This window comes from Podarcis bocagei (genome assembly GCF_964188305.1).
Source record: "Podarcis bocagei genome assembly, chromosome: 2".
In the NCBI taxonomy this organism is placed as follows: Eukaryota; Metazoa; Chordata; class Lepidosauria; order Squamata; family Lacertidae; genus Podarcis; species Podarcis bocagei.
Window position 1 is genome coordinate 24,538,370 of NC_138126.1, and position 20,253 is coordinate 24,558,622.

Here is a 20,253-nt window from a genome sequence, read left to right on the forward strand (position 1 = left end):
CAGAAACAGTGCTTCAGGTTAAGAACTTTGCTTCAGGATGAGAACAGGAATCGTGCTGTGGCGGCACGGCAGCAGCAGGAGGCCCCATTAGCTAAAGTGGTACCTCAGGTTAAGAACAGTTTCAGGTTAAGTGCGGACCTCCGGAACGAATTAAGTACTTAACCTGAGGTACCACTGTATGCTTGTGACAAGTCTAGTAGCCTTATTCAGAACCAACGGCAGCTTCCAAACCATCCTCAGAGCAGCCAACCACATGTCTGTGGGCAGCCTGTAAAAACGGCCAAGGAACAGCAGCGCTTTCCGCTCCTGAGGATTCCAGAAACTGGTATTCAGAACCATTATGGCCTCTGACATTGGAGGTAGAACAGATCCACGAGGCTTAGTAGCCACTGATACAGCCTGATCCTCCAAGGATTTTTGTCTAATCCTCCTTTAATGCCGTCCAAGTTGGTGGCCATCCCTGCTCCTTGTGGGAGTGAATTCCATAATTTAAATATACACCGTGCCAAGAAGTACAGTGGTACCTCGGGTTAAGTACTTAATTCGTTCCGGAGGTCCGTTCTTAACCTGAAACTGTTTTTAACCTGAAGCACCACTTTAGCTAATGGGGCCTCCTGCTGCTGCCGCACCGCTGGAGCACGATTTCTGTTCTCATCCTGAAGCAAAGTTCTTAACCCGAGGTACTATTTCTGGGTTAGCAGAGTCTGTAACCTGAAGCGTATGTAACCTGAAGTGTATGTAACCCAAAGGGTATGTAACCTGAGGTACCACTGTACTAATGTTTCCATGACTTTCAGCGTCTTCACAAGAACCACATAAAACAGGCGCCTTTCGAAGAACATGGAAATGTTCCTGAAAGTCTACCCCGTCCGTTTAGCTCAGGCCAAAGTCCCAATTTGTCCTATGCAACCTGTTGGCTGGGATCTTCTTCAGCTTTTTAATTTTACTCATTTTCCTGGCCCCACAGACAAATTCAAAGCAGGTTTGTAGTAGCAACACAGTTGGTCCCATTTAAAGCATATTCAGACCTCCAAGTTGCCTACGTGAACTGTCATTTCCCAGTTCCCTCCTCTCAAACTGGAAAAAAAAGAGACAAACCAGCAGATAATCCGAACACCCCTTTTTCTTAGCTTTTCCTTCTGTGTGACCCTTGGACCTTCCTTAGCAGAAGCACAAACTCCTCATATTTTTTTTTGCAAACAGCTTAAATGTGCAACATGCCAGACTGGGAGGAGGGGTGGGGGGTGAATGCCATTATAAATGGAATTTAATATCAAAATAAATAGCCGAGCAAGGAGGGGAAGAAGGCCTCTGGGACTGGAGGGCAAACCATGAATCTCCATAGTTTTCTGGCTCTGCGTTCTGTGGCTTCAGCTGCATAGTTTAGAACGCAAAGGTGCCATGTGTGGAACACAGACCTTGTTTAATGGCGTGTTTATCCTGTGGCGTGTGAACGTCAACCTTGGCCATTCAGCCCTGGGAAGGGGCTTGCCATTAAAAAGCTCGTATCGGGCTGAGCATGTTTTGTTGTGCCAGTTCCCAAAATGAAATGCTTGTTGGTTTCCCCATACACATACCTCTCCGGACCGGAGGCAGTTTGAGCTTGGCTGGTTTCTCACAGTGGCCCGTTCTGCTTGCATTCTTCCGAGGCATATAATGCTAATTCTGTGCTCGCTTTGCAAGCGAGCCTCTCCTCCCGCACAGGTTAGCTCTGGAAACCGGCTCCCCAGCGAATTCCGCAAGCTCGCTTTTGAGTCTATTTTCAACGTGCGGGGAGGGCCAGAAAATCCAGACGCTAGACAGAAAGTTCAGCTCTGTCCCTTCCACTGGAAATCGTTTGGCTTGGCTCACTGTGGAGGGTTGTGGTTTGAGGTTCTGCAAACAGATGTGCATGTGTACCGGTAATTTGGGCGACGGGGAATCCTTAATGTTGCCTGTACGATACTTTTAAGCATCCTTTTTATAAAAAAAGAGAAAGCATGCATAGCTTTAAAAATCTTTCTGGAACCTGGAAACGGCTGCCACTGCTTGTCCTTACTTCTCCAGCAGTGGTGGGAGCACCTGGGGCAGAACCCCTTGGATTCCACTGCCTAAGGCAGCTTCCTCAGTCTGCCTCATGGATGGGTCGGCCGGGCCCTGGATACTGTTTGGGGCGTGGAGAGAATTTTAACCCTGTCCTCCCTGCTGCTGCTTTCTACCGAAATGTTGTCTCTGCAGCTGTTATTTGCCCCTCCCTCCCCCCCAATTATCTGTGTTTGCCAGCACCTCCAGGAGGGAGAGCTTAAAAGGAATAATTTGCATGGCAATTTCCCCAAGCACTAAGTGAAGTGAAACACACACATCAAAAGTCACACCTGCCTGAACGTTGCAATGCAGTTCTCCCACCGGTGTTTGCATAAAAATGCATACCTTAATGAGGTGTGCACAAAAATGAAGATACTACATTGGTTTGCGGTTTTTAAATTATCGTATTAAGGAAAAAATTGGCTTGCAAAAATGTGTTAAGCTGCGTATAAAATTGTGTTCTTTAGGAGAAATTTGCACCCAAATGCTGATGAAGTTTCGTGAGGATTCTTTTTAGAAAACTGTTGTTTTTTGGGGGGCGGCGGCAAATTGCTTCAAAATGTGGAGGAGTGAATTTAGGATTGGAAAGAGAAGTTGATTGAGAGAGTCCAAATTGACAGATGTGCCCGTTCTTAATCTGGAGGTCCACAGCTTGAAAACTGGTCTCTATGTGCAAATGATTGGCAATATGGCAGGCATGTCCTGTTCTAAAGGTGGCCGAATTGGAGAAGAGCAGAGCAAGGGTTGGAAGGAGCTGCAAAACAGTTTCCCAAATAGTATTGTTAGCATTAAAGGGTATATTAGTAGAGTGTAAAGTTGTTGGGGGGGGAGGGACTGCAGCTCAGTGACTCATAGTTTTGCAAGCAGAAGGTTGCAGGTTCAATTCCTGGCATCTCCCCCCCCCCTTTTTTTTTAAAGGTTTTCTTAGCAAGTGATGTGATAGATCTCTGCCTGAGATCCCCAGAGAGCTGCCGCCAGTCGTAATTTACAATGCTCAGCTAGTTGCCAAAGAGCCCCATCTGGTCTTAGGAAGCTTCCTATTAACCTTAGTGCTTGAAGCCCAGAGGTAGAATATCTGTCAGAGCAGGACATGATGTTGGGCACAAACTGTACTTCTGACATCATGTTGTTGGGTTCCTTGTGGTACAAGCTGGCTTCTCGTCAGAAGAATTAGCTTCTGCCAGGTTGCAGGAGGAAACCCAATGCAGCAGCAACAAACTGAGTCCCCTTGTTGCCCGGAGACCGAGGAACAAAAACCTGAACTGGAAAGATCACTTTCTCTTTTTCTTTGCAATACAGTCATACCTTGCGTTGAAGTAGCTTCAGGTTGAGCGTTTTCAGGTTGCGCTCTGCGGCGACCCAGAAGTAACAGAGCGCATTACTTCCAGGTTTCGCCGCTTGCGCAGACGGTCAAAATGACGTCACACGCATGCGCGGAAGTGGCGAATTGTGACGGGTTGCTTTCGCTGCAGGATGCGAATGGGGCTCCGGAACGGATCCCGTTCGCATCCAGAGGTACCACTGTATCTGCTTCTGTCTATTGATGTCGAAGAAGAAGAAGAGGAGGAGGAGGAGTTTGGATTTGATATCCCACTTTATCACTACCCTAAGGAGTCTCAAAGCGGCTAACATTCTCCTTTCCCTTCCTCCCCCACAACAAACAGTCTGTGAGGTGAGTGGGGCTGAGAGACTTCGGAGAAGTGTAACTGGCCTAAGATCACCCAGCAGCTGCATGTGGAGGAGTGGGGAAGCGAACCCGGTTCACCAGATTACGAGTCCACCGCTCTAACCACTACACCACACTGGCTCCCAGAAGAGGTTCCTTTGCTGGCCAGGCTTTTTCTCTTGTCATTCTTTCCCTTGGCCAGAGCTTGAAGATGGCAAACTGGCTGGTTCCTTCCTGCAGGCTCGCCCTTAAGCCCTGGAACAGCCTTCCCAAACCTAGTGCAGCCAGACGTCTTAGACAGCAGCACTGGGCTGATGAGAAATGATGGGAAATGTAGTCGCAAACATCTGGAGGGTACCAGGTTGGGAAAGCCAGGTCTAGATTTAGGAACTGGTCTGGGTTTGAATTCTGACACCATCAATATTGGGGTGGAGAGAGCATGTGTGTGCATGCAAGGAGGAAATGTGCTCGTGGACACCCGGTGAAGCTGAATGTTAGAAGATTCAGGAGGGACAAAATAAAGTATTTATTTATGCAGCGCTTGGTTAAACTATGGAACTCTCTCCCACTGGAGACAGTGTTGGCCATCAACTTGGATGGATGGCTTTAAAAGAGGATTAGGCAAATTTGTGAAGGATAGCAGGCTATCAGTGGCTATTGCCACAAGGGCTATGCTCTGCCTCCAGATCCGGCTGCCCTCTTCCTGTGTTCTTACATTCCACCATGCAAATTGTTTCGCCACCTTTCTGAGTTTCATAAAGTCCTGTTTTCCTAGCACCATATTCAATAATGGCAGATTCTGGGCTCATGGGATCGGTTTTCCTTTTTTTTACTGGAGCTCCACGGTCAAACAACCAGAGCTAGGGACAAAGCAGTGACCCTCCTGGGTTGGAGCCACTTAACCTTATCAACCCTATACAGTGGATGCTCGGGTTGTGAACATGATCTGTGCAGGAGGCACGTTCACAACCCGCAGTGTTTGCAACTCGCAGCTGCACCTCTGCGCATGCGCGGGTTGCGATTCGGCACTTCTGCGCATGCACAAAGCACGATTTAGGACTTCTGCGCATGCGCGACTGCCGAAACCCGGAAGTAACCTGTTCCGGTACATCCGGGTTTTGTTGGTCCATAACCCAAAAAAACGCAACCTGAAGCGTCTGTAACCCAAGGTATGACTGTACTCACCTGGGCTGAATCTGAAAGGACAAATCTACACCTGAGTTACTGCGCACCAGGAATTGTACTAGGCTTTTTGTTATTGCTTTTGTTAAACCATTAGGATTCTACCGTTTGCAAATCTCTCTCTCTCTCTCTCTCTCTCTCTCTCTCTCTCTCTCTCTCTCTCTCTTCAATTTTCTGTTTTACAATTTAAAATGCTCATTTCACATCCTTAAGATATCACTGACTTCCCTTCTTCTCTTTCCATGGTTCATTTTACATATCATAAATCTCTGCATATTTTACAAAAACTATGCCATTCGGTATTCCATTATTGCATCCTTCAAAACTTGTTCACAGTGTTTAATTTATCTTAATGCTGCCAGAGTTTTCAGCAGTACACAATTATTTCCCATACATATTCAATCAAAGTTTTCCAATCTTATCTAAAGTAGGTTCTTCTTATTCTCTTATTCTATATGTTAAGTCTGCAAGTTGTGTATAGGTAAAGGTAAAGGGACCCCTGACCATTAGGTCCAGTCGTGACCGACTCTGGGGTTGCGGCACTTATCTCGCTTTATTGGCCGAGGGAGCCGGCGTATAGCTTCCGGGTCATGTGGCCAGCATGACTAAGCCACTTCTGGCGAACCAGAGCAGCACACGGAAACGCCGTTTACCCTCCCGCCGGAGTGGTACCTGTTTATCTACTTGCACTTTGATACGCTTTCGAACTGCTAGGTGGGCAGGAGCAGGGACCGAGCAACGGGAGTTCACCCCGTCACGGGGATTTGAACCACCGACCTTCTGATCGGCAAGTCCTAGGCTCTGTGGTTTAACCCACAGCGCCACCTGCGTCCCTTGAAAGTTGTGCATATTCTAGTGCAAATCTTCAGTCGATCTACCAGTAGATCCCAGCAGACCCTCTGTGTTCCCAGGTTCTGCTGTTCCAACACTTTACATATTTGTGGTTTATATCAGATCATTGCAACCAACCTCCCAAATGTTGGCTGGCTTGGAATAGCTTTATTCTCATCTTCTTCTTTCTCCCCCTCTTCCCAAAAAAGGATACTTTGGATGCCTACCCTTGTGGCTCAGACCACACCCCCAGTCCAATGGCCAGCCGTGTGCCGCTTGAAGCAGAGCCCATCTTGGAAAAGCCGGACGCCCGCCTGACCGCCGTAGCCGTCAGCATTGAAGATGGGCACACTGTCATCTTCCTGGGAGACAGCAAAGGCTGCCTGCACAAGGTAGGAGCGAGGTGGGCCTGGCCTGGGAAGGAGGGGTGGCGCCTCATGGGGCCGTCACTAATGCTGGGTGTCCCGTTATTATTAAGCGCAGTTGTGTGGTGTGCTTGAAATGAGCAAGGCAAGGTTTACATCGCATATCTTGTCTCAACAAAGATTGATCCGCAGATCAGGAAAAGTGTTTATTACGTAATGTGTGCGTGCCGGTACAGGCAGGGCTGTGCATGCTCAGATGCTCTGCAGATTGGATCGGGGCAGGGGAGCTGAATTTTGCAACCTCTGCAAATTGTGGAAAGCGCAACAATATGTGGGAATATTATTTGGTTCTTTTATATAGTTGATTGGATGGGTCCTAGCAGGAGGGATGCAGACTCAGGTTTTATATAGGGATGCAAGTGTTGCTGTGGTCTAAACCACTGAGCCTCTTGGGCTTGCCAATCCGGAAGGTCAACTTTTTGAATCCCCGCAACGGGGTGAGCTCCCATTGCTTGGTCCCAGCTTCTGCCAATCTAGCAGTTCGAAAGCACACCAGTGCAAGTAGATAAATAGGTACCACTGTGGCGGGAAGGTAATCCCCATATTAACAGATTTCAGTCCTTAATTTGAAGGCTTTGGTGTCCTCTTTTTTGTGGGGTGGGACACCTAGCCCTGCCTTTTTCTTTAGCCTTTAGGTGTTTATTGTTCTTTCCCAAAGTTTTTAATTTAAGCTGCTTTGAGTTGTAAGAAAAGCAACTGAGAAATAAAGCAAACCATCACCGTCACTCCTGACCTCTGGCTGTCTGGGGCTGATGCGTGTCCTGGCTTGCCCTTCTCTTAAACCAGGGGTCAGCAAACTTTTTCAGCAGGGGGCCGGTCCACTGTCCCTCAGACCTTGTGGGGGACCGGGCTATATTTTTTGGGGGGGGGGGATGGGAATGACCAAATTCCTATGCCCCACAAATAACCAGAGATGCATTTTAAATAAAAGGACACTTTATACTCATGTAAAAACACACTGATTCCCTGACTGTCCTTGGGCCGGATTTAGAAGGCGATTGGGCCAGATCTGGCCCCCGGGCCTTAGTTTGCCTACCCATGTCTTAAATCAACACTCTACCAGTATCTTCCCCTTTTCCCACTTAGCCTGACCTATCAACCCAATGGGCATTTGGGAGCTGTCCTTCAAAAAAGGCAATGTTCGGTGCTCACAACTTTTCCCTGTCAATTGTTGGGCCTCGGTGCCACCTAGTGGCCTTCTTCCAGAGTCAGCGCAGGTGGCAGCTGTCCCCACAATGTGCCCCAGCTCCCGCCAGAAACAATTGCTGCCTTTTGCACTTTTGCTGGGTGGTGGCTCCTTGTCTTGGTTTTGTGGCAGTTGCCACAACCAGGAGCTGCTAACTTTCCAGGCAATGTTCCTTCCAGTGTGTGACTGAGCGAGATAACCTGAGGGACACTGTCCCCTCTTACTTCCCTACCAACCAGCAACTTCCCTGGGTTTTTCAGTTTGCATTGCCATCATATTTTGGAGACAGTTGCCCAACTCCATTGTGGAACACTCAGCCTTATTCATTTAATGCAGGGCTTCCCAAAATTGGGCATCTAGCTGTTTTTGGACTACACTGGTTCTGCTATCTAGGGGTGATTGAAGTTGTAGCCCAAAGGCAGCTGGAGACCCAAGTTTGGGAAACCCTGATTTAATGCGAACGCCAGCAAGGCAATCTCTTCCCTTTTCCCTTCTCTCCTCTGATGCAATGGCCTGATACTTTAGAAGCGCCCCTGTTTTCATTCCCTTTCTTTGCAAGCTGTGCACTCTCATCTTCTGCTTGAATATGCTTTTAGAGCATTGTTGTTTAGTCGTGTCCGACTCTTCGTGACCCCATGGAACAGAGCACGCCAGGCACTCCTGTCTTCCACTGCTTTCCGCAGTTTGGTCAGACTCATGCTGGTAGCTTTGAGAACACTGTCCAACTATCTCGTCCTCTGTCGCCCCCTTCTCCTTGTGCCCTCCATCTTTCCCAACATCAGGGTCTTTTCCAGGGAGTCTTCTCTTCCTAATGCTTTAGAGCATTAGGAGGAGGCAAACAGCAGTCATTTCCCTCCACGCAGGATGTCAAGCTTTCTCTCCCCCTCATCCCAATACTTCATGGAGAAAATACTGTGCTTTGGGAGCTTGTGGTCTTTGCTTAGAAGTAAAAATGGCGTTTGGTCCTTGGTTTGGCTTGCAATGCAGAAAGGCCTTAAGAGACTGCAAAGGCACTCAGTTTGCCTGGTTTATTCTGGACACATTAAATGAGGGTTTCTGCTCACTGAGCGCAATGAATAGATTTACAGTGGTTCCTCAGGTTACAAACGCTTCAGGTTACAGACTCCGCTAACCCAGAAATATTACCTCGGATTAAGAACTTTGCTTCAGGATGAGAACAGAAATCGTGCTCTGGCGGCAGCGGGAGGTCCCATTAGCTAAAGTGGTTCTTCAGGTTAAGAACAGACCTCCAGAACGAATTAAGTTCTTAACCCGAGGTACCACTGTATTACTGAAAGAGTCTTAGGCTGACAACAATGGCGTCCTGCTCTCCCTCCCCTTGAATTTGATACCTTTCCCCATTTTCATTTGCCGCCTTGCAGGTGTACTTGGGACCAATGGGAGACGCCAACCTGTACGCTTCTCTAGTGATCCAGCCGAACAGTGCCGTGAGTGGAGACCTCCTCTTCGACCTGCCCAAGAAGCACCTGTATGTCATGACTCAGTCTATGGTGAGAGCAAGTGAAAGTCCCTGCTGTGTATGGCTGCTGTCAGCCATTTTGGACAAGGCACAGAACACCTGGGGGTGGGATTTTTTCTCTTCCTGAGCCAAGAGGCAGACACATATACTTTTAAAATCCTCTAATTTTTCTGATGCTGAGAATGCCCTGCGGGAAAGGCGCTGCTGTTCTAGTTGGCCGCAGTGATCGAAGATATCTCTCCCCTCTGGGCCTTTCTCATGTGGCCTTGTAATAATAATAATAATAATAATAATAATAATAATAATAATAATAATATATTATTCGTATCCCGCCCATCTGGCTGGGTTTCCCCAGCCACTCTGGGCGGCTTCCAACAAAGATTAAAAATACATTAAAATGTCACACATTAAAAAATTCCCTGAACAGGGCTGCTTTCAGATGTCTTCTAAATGTCAGGTAGTTGTTTATCTCTTTGACATCTGATGGGAGGACATTCCACAGGCTGGTGCCACTACCGAGAAGGCCCTCTGCCTGGTTCTCTGTAGCTTTGCTTCTTGCAATAAGCAAAGGCCTCAGCGCTGGACCTCAGCGTCTGGGCAGAACGATGGGGGTGAAGACTAGTTAGTCTTCTTGCCTCCTCCCACTCTGCCTGCCCTACAGCTGTGGGGGAGGCTGTGTGCAGTCTGTTTTTTCTGTGCGGCATCTTTGCACAGCTCCATTTGTGCACGGGCGGTGCAACGTTACACAGGAGGAGCACAAGGCGCGATGTTTCGCTGATGTTAAAGACATGGGGATATTACTTCAATCGCCACGCTCCTCCTGCGTAACATTGCGCCGCCCGCGCACAAATGGAGCCGTGTGAAGGCCCGCACAGCAAAAACGGACTGCCTACAGCCTCCCTCCCAGCTGTAGGGCGGGCAGAGTGGGAGGAGGCAAGCAAAATACGGAGGCCCTGCGGGAAAGCCGAAAAGTGCCAAGAGTAATTAAAAAAAAATAACTTCACCACTCTTCCCCCCCAAAAAAGCGCAACTCTGCACCCCCAAAAGTTCAGCGATTGTCGGTGAGGGAACAGCTGATAGGCGGCCTGTTAGACGCTTGCAGCTGTTAGCCTCTGGGCAATCCTCCCACCCCCCAAAAAAATTCAACAAGTCAGGGCAATTTCCCCCCATTTTCAATGTACAGTCATACCTTGGGTTGAATGTGCTTTGGGTTGAGCGCGTTCGAGTTGCGCTCCACGGCAACCTGGAAGTAATGGAGCGCATTACTTCTGGGTTTTGCCGCATGCGCAGACGCTCAAAATGACGTCATGCGCGGAAGCGGCAAAACGCAACATGCACATGCGCAGACGTGCCGTCGTGGCTTATGTTGCGTTCAGGATGCAAACTGGGCTCCAGAATGGATCCCATTCTCATCCCGAGGTACCACTATATTATTCCTCCAACAAATGTATTCTTTCACCTGGAAACCTGATAATATAAACAAACAAACAAATCAATCAATCAATCAATCAATCAATCAATCAATCTCCAAACGGATTCCTTGAGAGGCTGGGTAAAAAATCTGATGGTCAAAAAAAGCATCCTGCCAAAATAATACAGTCATGCAGAACAACTTGGAATTGCTGAGATCCTCACGATACCGCAGCGGTTCTTGTTGGGCTTTCAAGAACGTTGATGGATTTCTCTCCCTGTGTCCCGCCGAGAATAATTGGGGAGAGCCTTCTGACACTCTTAGAATGTTGTGACCTCCTTTGAACTCGCAGTGCAGAGGAGGATGAAAATCCATATCTATTTATAGATAACAAAAGCTCCGGCAGTCATGCTAATATCCCAGAGGGATCATGAACATCTGAAGGCCGTTGAGTAATGGAAGAGGAAGGCCTTCATTCATTCATTCATTAACAGTTGTAAAATGGTTATGAGGCTTGAGAAGGGGACCCGGTTCCTAAGCGTGCTTTCATTTAATTTATTTTACCTTGTTTGAGCCCTACCCTATTGTATCCCGAGGGTGCAAGGTCAGTAGCAATACTTAAGCCCAATCAGGCCCATAAGATGGGTGCGTTTTTATTTATTATTTTATTATTTATAAATTAATTGGATTTATATATACCGTCCTTCATCATACAATCCCAGGGTGACTCACAGAGCGGGGTATAGGCCAGTCTTTCCCAACCTGCTGAGCATAGCTGTCAACTTACAGATTTGAAAATAAGGGGCCAGCAGCCTCGAAAATAAGGGATCAGCAGCCAAAATAAGGGATTTTGCTATTGGTAGGATTGGCAGATGCTGTCAATCTGGCATGAGGCGGTTGCGGCGGCGCCCTTCTGCGTCCCTCCCCATCCCCTCCTCTTCCTCCTCCCTTAGGCCGCCTCCTCCGCTACTGCCTCCGGGCCCGCGGGCAGCGTGGGCAAGAGTCTCTCTCCCTCCCCCCGCCTCCGGCGGGGAAGGACCGATGGAACTCCTTGCGCCAGGACGACAGTGCCAGCGCGCTCTCTCACGGCGGAGGACCCCAAGCCGCTGCTTCCCTCCCGAGCCAGGCGAGCATGAAACCCGGGAAATTTAAGGGATATCATCAGTAAGGGACAGCAGCAGGACACGGCGCTGGGATAAGGGAGTTTCCCGCCAAATAAGGGACGGTTGACAGCTATGCTCTTCAGATGTTTTGGACTACAACTCCCATCAGCACCAGGTTGGAGGAGGCCTGCGTAAGCAGCAACATTCCAAACATTGCATCCTGCAGCGCAGGGATAGGCAACGTGGTGCCCTCAGGATGTTGCCCGACTATGACTCCCATCAGCCCCAGCCAGCGTGGGATGATAGGAGTTGTAGTCCGGCAACACTTAGAGGCACGGTGTTGTACATTTGCGTGCCACCATATCAAAGCATCTCAGTTCCTTCCCTTCGTGTGTGTTTCACTCAACCGCATCTTTCTAATCGTAAAAGTGCTTTGGACAAATAAGAAGGGCTTCCTGACAAAAGGCAGACAGCGCAGCGGGGAAAAGAAAAACCGAGCAGATGGGAAGTGTCCGTTAAGACAAAGAGGCTAGGCTGGCTGCTCTGCAGCCCAGGCTATCTTATGCATCTCCCCCAGCCGCGTGTCATTTATCACTGTCTTATTCTTTATGCGCCTTCCACCAGGTTCCCGCTCACGTGACCGTGCCCTGTCCAAGTCGATTGGGAATTTCAAACCTTGAGAGGCTCCCTTGGCTGTTCCAAGCCAGAGCTGCCCGCTCCCCTCCATCTCCAACCCCAGAGGCAGCATAATCATCCCTTCCGGGCTTGTCGTCTGTTAACTCTTTTGGTAATTTTGCCATCAGAGGCAGGCAGCCTTGGAGGGGCGTATGTTCCACATAATTAAAACCAGAAATGCAGTAAATGAAATTTCAGGTTATTTATTACTGATGAAACCTGAAATGCTGCTTCTGAGTTATTTTTAAAGCACCCAGTTCCAGAAATAGAAGCGATGGCTACTTTTCCTTACCGCAGCAAAAAAAAAAAAAAATGTTTCGCAAAATGAAAGGGAAACAAAAAGTAAAGTTCCAACATTGCTAAGAATGGTATGGGTTTTTTTCTTTTAATGGGATAAAGAAAATAATGGGGTATCGTAATAATGACAAAATTAGCACACGGCATAAGATGGGAACAACCACCAGGTAAGTTCTTCGAATGTTGGGCTTTATTGGTTAAGTTTCGAAACAATTAAGTACCAAGACGCAATACGGCCCTGTAATGTTTTTGCTTTTCTTTCATTCTAAAACGTGGTGCACAGGAACCTTTCTAATATATTGTGCCGGACAATGGTTTTAATGTAAGATGGCAACAAGCAGAGCTGCAATGTTTGGGGAGTGAAAAATAATTTTTAAAAACTGCTCCCCTGGAACACATGACGATTTATGGAAGGCTGCTTCTATTTAATGCTTTTAGCGCTGGAGTAATGTTCTGATTTTCTTTCCTTCAAAGAGTGTGGCTCTCTTCCTTGGTTCTTGATGTACTTTCTTGTATCTCAGTTTTATCTGGGAAAACAATGAGATGGAAACACTGAGCGACTAAAAAGGTGTCGTGTTTCTTAACAAGGCAGTGGTGCTGGTGGTGGTGGTGGGGTTTAGTGGTTGTGTATGAACTTCCAAATCCAAAGCTTTGTTGTATTAACACGAAGAAGGGGGGGCTGCCTCCCCTCCCCTTTGGGGGGTTTTCCCGCTTGAGAGCTCATGTACTTACTCCCTCCACACACAAATCTGGGAGGGTTTGGGAAGTCTCCCTGACTCAGTCCCAACCTGTTGTCTTCTCTGCTATGGGAGTACCAGCAGTGGGGAGGATGGAAGCCCCAGAGATTTACACAGCTGCAACAAAGAGGCAGACTTCCCAATCTGCGGATGCCAGTTGACAGGCCGCTCTGTGGCTCTGCCTTTTCAGGTGACCAAGATCCCCATATTTGAGTGTTCCCAGTACCCCGACTGCGAGTCATGCTTGGCTCTGAGGGACCCTTATTGTGGCTGGTGCGTCCTCCAAGGAAGGTAAGACTTGGTTTTAAAACACAGTGGCTGCTTGCAGGCAAGATGCTTCCTGCGGCAGCAAGAGGGCTGGTGCGGTGGCAGAGGGGGAGGGCAATGGCTGATTTAGCTATTATTATTATTATTATTATTATTATTATTATTATTATTATTATTATTATTACTACTACTACTACTACTACTACTACTACCACCCATTTTCCTTAATAGGACTCAAGGCAGTTTAAGGATAAAAATAAGAACTGCTGAAAACATGGGGGTGGGGTGTCATTATAAAACAAACATGGATAGAATTAAAACTATAGACATATATAATCCCAGGGTTGTGGGTTCAAGCCGCACATCGGGTTAAGATCCCTGCATTGCAGGGGCGTGGGCAAGATGACCCTTGTGGAACCCTCCAACTCTACAATTCTATGATAAAATCGATGAAAACCTTGCAAGTAATTGCAATAAAAACAGTATGGCACCAGCCCTTTCATTAGAAGCAGTCTGTTCCTGGAAGACTGTTTCCCCCTGCAAATCATGTGTCCTCCACTCTTTCTACCGCTTTGCCTTTAAATTGTCCCAGTACTGTAATGTATATGAACGCAATCCGTTCTGGAAGTCCATTTGATTTCAGAAAACGTTCGAAAACCAAGGCACGGCTTCCGATTGGCTGCAGGAGCTTCTTGCACTCGATTGGAAACCGCGTTGGGTGTTCGGCTTCCAAAAAACATTCACAAACCGGAACACTCACTTCCGGGTTTGCGCCCAAAACATTTTGTTCGGGAGCCAAAATATTTGAGTCACAAGGCGTTCCAGAACCAAGGTACGAATGTGTACACACATAAACACACAAACACACGTATGTATGTATGTTAACAGAGCTCTTTCACGTATGCAGTAATTTTGTTAGGAAATGCATTTTATTAAGAGTTTTCAACGTACAGTACAATACAATACAATACAATACAATACAATACAAGCCAACGTATTTTTTAAAAAAATGTAACATTAGCAAATGTCTGGCCCAAGACAGGAGAGCACACGTGATTCCTATTCTGTTCTAGCCTCTGCCTCATTGAAACACAGTGCTATACTCAGGCCTTGCTGATGGGTTTCACACAGGCCTCTAGTTCAGCCTTTCTCAAGCTGTGGGTCCCCAGATGCTGTTGAACTACAACTCCCATCACCCCTAGCTAGCAAGGCAGAGCTCAGGGATGATGGGAGTTGTAGTCCAACAACATCTGGAAACCCACAGATTGAGAACCAGTGCTCTAGCTGGTTCTCATGGGAACAGGATACTGGACTAGATGGGTCTTTGATCTGACCCAACTGGGCTCTCTTACGTTCTCAATTCGAAACTGATCACTCCATCAAGAGTTGCTCGCAGTCACTAAAAGAGGACTGCAACTTGCACAAATTCCAGGGAGAGACAAGCTTGTTTGGGGAGTTAAAAGTTTCCTTGTTTGCTTCAAACTGGCTAAACCTGCCTCCGAAACCCTAGTTTTTTACGTTTGGGGCGAAGGAGAGAGGAGTTGTTTCGGCTGGCCACAGGGGTTAAAAAGGAGGTGGGGAACACAATGACTTCTTCTGCAGGGAAGGAAGGGAATTATTTCCTGTCCCCTGGAGGAGGATCACAGCAGAAGCAGCCACCCTGGGGAGTGCAGGCCGGGGGCTCGGATTTCTGCCAGCTGGTGGCTGAGGCTGGGCCAACTGGCCAGGGGGCAGAGAGGGCACTGGAAGAGCAGAGATTGACACTTGGGATTGAACGAGATTTATTATTTAATTTTTTAAAACACGTGCTAGTTGGGTGGATTATACCTTTCCGAGCCACAGGGCTGCATTTTGCCCGCTAACTTGGACAGAAAATTGCAAGAATGTCCACGCAAAGTGTGCAGTCACCCTCACAGAGCAGTCATAGGTGTGCAGTTTATGGCGAAGGAACAACAAATGAATTATGTTGGGAGCTGTCTGCAAACACCTTAGGCCAGGGATGGGGAACCTGTGGCCCTCAAGATGCTGTTGGCCTACAGTTCCCATCAGCCCTGGCCGCTGGACATGCTTGCTGGGGCTGATGGGAGTTGGAGTCCAACACCATCTGGAGAGCCACAGAGACTCCATCCAGGCTGTACTCAGAGGAGATTGGGGCGCTACCGGCCAGTTGGGGATGGAGATAACTGTTCTGTGTGACTTGTTTTGGGACAGAAGAGCTTAGTGGGAGTGGTGGCAGTTGTAAGGTTTTACAATTGTCATGGACCATCCTCGCAACGCACGCACACAGTGTGCCACAGTTGAGGCCACCATCCATTTTGCAAGCAGTGCTTGTGGAACGACTCAGTGCCACAACATAACAGGGCATTGGCTGAACCACAGTTAAAGCAAGTCAACAGCAAACCATGACATCACACCATGGTTTGTTATCAGGAGCCAAACCATAGCTTTTTTGTTTTTAAAGAACAGTTTAATTGACCAAAATGAAAAGGCCTGTTGTAGAATTATAAAAGGTAACAATTAAGTTTCCATATGCAGTCGTACCTTGGTTCTCGAACGTAATCCGTTCCAGAAGTCCATTCGACTTCCGAAACATTCAAAAACCAAAGCGCAGCTTCCGATTGGCTGCAGGAGCTTCCTGCACTCAAGCGGAAGCCACGTCGGACATTCGGCTTCTGAAAAATGTTCGGAAACTGGAACACTTACTTTCAGCGTTCGGGAGCCAAAATGTACGAGTACGAAGGCGTTCGAGAACCAAGATACGACTGTATACTTATCTAACGTTTAAGTAATCTTATCCAAAAATAATAATAAAGGAACCAAACCATAGCTAGTCTTCTAGACTGGGCTCGGACGTTCAAGCAAGCTACGCCTAGGCCAGGCAAACCATGGCTTATCATTATGCGGGCGTCATTTAGATCATGCTCAGCAAATTCATAACAGCTGTGTGCTTTCTGGGCGGGGAGAACCTTGCCTCACATTCTGGACGCATCCACTTTTGTGCCAGGTAATCTTCTCTGTCTGTTTGCTTATGGACGAGCGCTTGACTGGAGAGAGAAAAGGTCCTCTCCCTTTTAGGGCAGTCTAAGGTCTCCGTTCTGTTTTCCTGTATACGTATATCTGCAGGTGCAGCCGTCGCTCTGCGTGCTCCAGGTTCAAAGTGAGTGAGCAGTGGCTGTGGGGCTTTGAGTCCACCCAGCAATGTCTGTCCGTCCAGTCCCTAAGCCCGGCCAACATCAGCAGAGAAGAACAGAAAAACGTGAGCTATTAGGATGAGTAAAATGTCTCTCTCTGCCCTAGCCCCGCCGTGCCCCCATTTTTGAAGGCTGTGAAGTCATTTGTGAAGGGGTTGGGAAGTTGTTTGTGCTTTTCACTGCCGCCACGTGTGCAGTAGCTGTTTAATAAATATTTTGAATAAACATTCACAAACTTTCTATTGATAATAATCAGCTAAATAGTTTGAGGACCTATACAACTGTGTAACATGCAGAAAACATGCATTACAAAACATGTGTAACATGCATTTTTAGAGAAATCAAAGACTGGAACTGAGGGAAGTCGGGGGATGGGGGTGAGTGGGTTCTGTGGGGGGAGGGAGGGGAGGAAAAATGGGGGGAGAAATAATATGTTTTGTTTTAATTTTGAATTTAAAAGTTATTAAAAAAATTGTCTGGGAGCCTATGTGGCTGAAGCACCATAGCATCTCTTGTACAAGAGCATGTTCATCTCGTGCATTTATGAGGTTCCCCAAGCAAGCGCAGAATCTGGCGTCTGGGAGAACAATGTATTCCTTTTATTTTGTATTAAACAAAGTACAGTGGTGCCTCGCAAGACGAAAAGAATCCGTTCTGTGATTCTCTTCGTCTAGCGGTTTTTTCGTCTTGCGAAGCAAGCCCATTGAAGGATTAGCGCTATTAGCGGCTTTTAGCGGCTTATCTGCTGATCGGATCAGCTGATAAACAGATTAGCGACTTAGAAAAAGGGGAGGAGAAAAAAAACCCGCAGGAACTCGCAAGACATTGTCGTCTTGCAAAGCAAGCCCATAGGAAATTCGTTTTGCGAAGCACCTCCAAAACGGAAAACTCTTTCGTCTAGCGAGTTTTCCATCTTGCGAGGCATTCGTCTTGCGGGGCACCACTGTATGTCGTCCTCACAGTTCCAGAAAACACGCCTCGGAAACAAAGCCTTTGGTGTTTGTGTGATACTTTTAAGTTTGCATATTTTGAGGAGGATTTTTTTTTAAAATAATAATAATCTGCAGATAAAAAAAGTTAGTCGAAAGATGTTGCGAGCTCTCGAGAACCGGTACTTAATGTGTTCTACTCACCTGCTTTTTCATGCCCTTGTTCTTTCCATCACGGACCTCCCCCCCCCCTTCTCCTCCAGTTTCAGAAGGTGAGATAATGCCAATTAGAGGAGAATCTTCCTTAGGACGGCAAGGTATTGATCTGTCCGTTCTCTTGATTGGCAGGTGTTCCTCACTCTTTCGGATTTGCCGGCCCTGCGGGACGGAGAGTCCTACACGTGTTTCTTTGAAGAGTATGAGAGCCCCGCAGTGCCAATGGGGTCAGGCATCATGTGTCTTTCACCAGATCCCAGCCATGCGCCAGTTTTGAAAGCAGGGACAGGTGAGTGCCAGGATAGATAGATTAGATAGATAGATAAAGGTAAAGGGACCCCTGACCATTAGGTCCAGTCGTGGATGACTCTGGGGTTGCGGTGCTCATCTCACTTTATTGGCCGAGGGAGCCGGCGTACAGCTTCCGGGTCATGTGGCCAGCATGACTAAGCCGCTTCTGGCGAACCAGAGCAGCGCACGGAAACGGCGTTTACCTTCCCACCGGAGCGGTACCTATTTATCTACTTGCACTTTGACATGCTTTCGAACTTCTAGGTTGGCAGGAGCAGGGACCGAGCAATGGGAGCTCACCCCGTCGCAGGGATTTGAACCGCCAACCTTCTGATCGGCACGTCCTAGGCCCTGGTTAACCCACAGTGCCACCCGCATCCCATAGATAGATCGATAGATAGATAGATATAAAAGCCACAGTGTGTGCATGGTGTGAGTGTTTCATGAAGGGCAAGTGGGCCATTTCTCAGGGTCTGAAGCTGCCTGGAGTTGATTATTGAATTTATATTCCTCCCCAAGGAGTCCAGAGTGACACACAGATGCACCGTTTAAAGCAAAGGCATAGCAGTCATTTTAAAACAGATTAGAACATTGACACAACAGATTAAGACATTTGATTAAACACGGCATTTTTATAGGGGGAGTCATTTGTGAAGCGATCCGAACCTTGGTGCTCTTATCAGTTTGTTGCTTTTTCGAATGTCTTTTCCCATCTGGCCACTTGTTGCTTCGTTAGTCTTTTCCCACTTTCTTTTCCCTTCATCCACGCCGGGAGAGAGACTGCTTTTCTCTTCCCAGCCGTCTCTCCCTCTCCGTTGACCCCAGTCGCTGCTCCCTTGCCAAGATCCCATGTGATCCCTGCCAAAAAATCTCATGAGCCTTGACCCCCCCCCACTCCTTCTCCTTCTCCTCCTCTGCCAATGCACTATTTTGCGACCGAGTCATGAATAAACACCCCCTGCGTCAGATGAAGCTGAGAGACATTTGTTCCTGCCATCTCATCAATCACGCGTCCTTATTTTAGGAAGACGTGCAGGTTGTTTTCTTACTTAAACAGAAGATCTGAAGAAAACGACAAAATTTATTCTTCAAGTGGTGGATTTGCAGAATGTGTCTTACTTGCTTAAAAAAAAAAATCTGTTATCAACTAGAATCTTTGACTATGTTCCATTAGAGTAGATACATATTTCTCTCTCTTTTCCCATCATCTGAATAGGATGCTGCCGAACTGTGTTTTGAGGGGTGCCTTTTTTCTTTCCATTTCCAGACCACGTAACCATTCAGCTGATGGTGCGCTTCAACGACGTCTTTATTACCTCGACGCCTTTCTCCTTCTACGACTGCAGGGCAGTGGCTCTTCTGAGGAAATCGGCGCCGTGAGTCCTGCCTGTTTCCACATTATCGCAGCAGGCATCAGATTTGATGGGGCCTCCTCAACCTTGTTCTTGTGTCGTTTTCAGGTGCCAGGGATGCGTGAGCAGCCACTGGGGATGCAATTGGTGCGTCCACCAGCACCTCTGTACACACAAAGATGCCTGTGAAAAAGGAACCGTTATCTACAACGAGAGGGTGTGTGTCTTTCGTAGCTCTCGTCTGCTGATTGGTTCCTGTCAGATATACGCCCCAGTAGCCAGAGGGCGGCCATTTTGAAGCCCTAGTATTCAGGGTACCAAGAGAGTGGGCCTCTAGAACTTTCCGTGCTCTAGAGAACGTGCTGGGCAACCTGTGGTGCTCTAGAGGTTGCTGAACTACGACTTCCATTGTCCCTGGACATTGACCGTGGTGACCGGGGCTGATGGGAGTTGATGTTCAGCGGCATCTGGAGGACCAGACGTTCCTCACATGTGCTCTAGAGAGTATGTGGGTGGCTCCAACAGAAGGTGCTCATCTAGGATGAAGGTAGCTGCCCCAGGACCATGAAAATGAGTAACCCAAGTTCCCTTTGCTCAAGTGAACAATTTATTCCCTGTAGAAAAGGGGCGGGGAACCTGCCCTGTATAGGGAAGCTGCTGCTGCTTCTACTTTATTTTTTATTTTGACAAAGTAATAATAAAAATAAATAGAAATAAAAATGTGCACCCCAAACCCTGAGACAATTCCATTGTAACTATCCAACCTCCCAAAATTGCGGTGGTTTGACCCCTTTCCATTTTTAACATTACAAATTCTCCAAACAGCTTCCAGATCTCCTCAAAATCATTTCTCCTACATATTCCCCGTCTTACCTTAATGGCACATGATAGTCTTTAATAACTATATCCCACACCTCTATATACCATTCTTTCATTTTATATTCACCTTG

At 47.5% G+C, this 20,253-nt stretch overlaps 1 protein-coding gene across 1 annotated transcript in view; it reads left to right on the plus strand.

The window, feature by feature from the left end:
- Positions 1–20,253, plus strand: part of PLXNB1 (plexin B1) — a 144,284-nt gene that overhangs the window by 68,536 nt on the left and 55,495 nt on the right. The window contains exons 5-11 of the mRNA XM_081183746.1: positions 5,953–6,135; positions 8,737–8,865; positions 13,248–13,348; positions 16,448–16,580; positions 17,793–17,949; positions 19,219–19,327; positions 19,412–19,520. Coding sequence (XP_081039872.1) covers positions 5,953–6,135; positions 8,737–8,865; positions 13,248–13,348; positions 16,448–16,580; positions 17,793–17,949; positions 19,219–19,327; positions 19,412–19,520 — 921 coding nt within the window. The remainder of the gene's footprint in view (positions 1–5,952; positions 6,136–8,736; positions 8,866–13,247; positions 13,349–16,447; positions 16,581–17,792; positions 17,950–19,218; positions 19,328–19,411; positions 19,521–20,253) is intronic.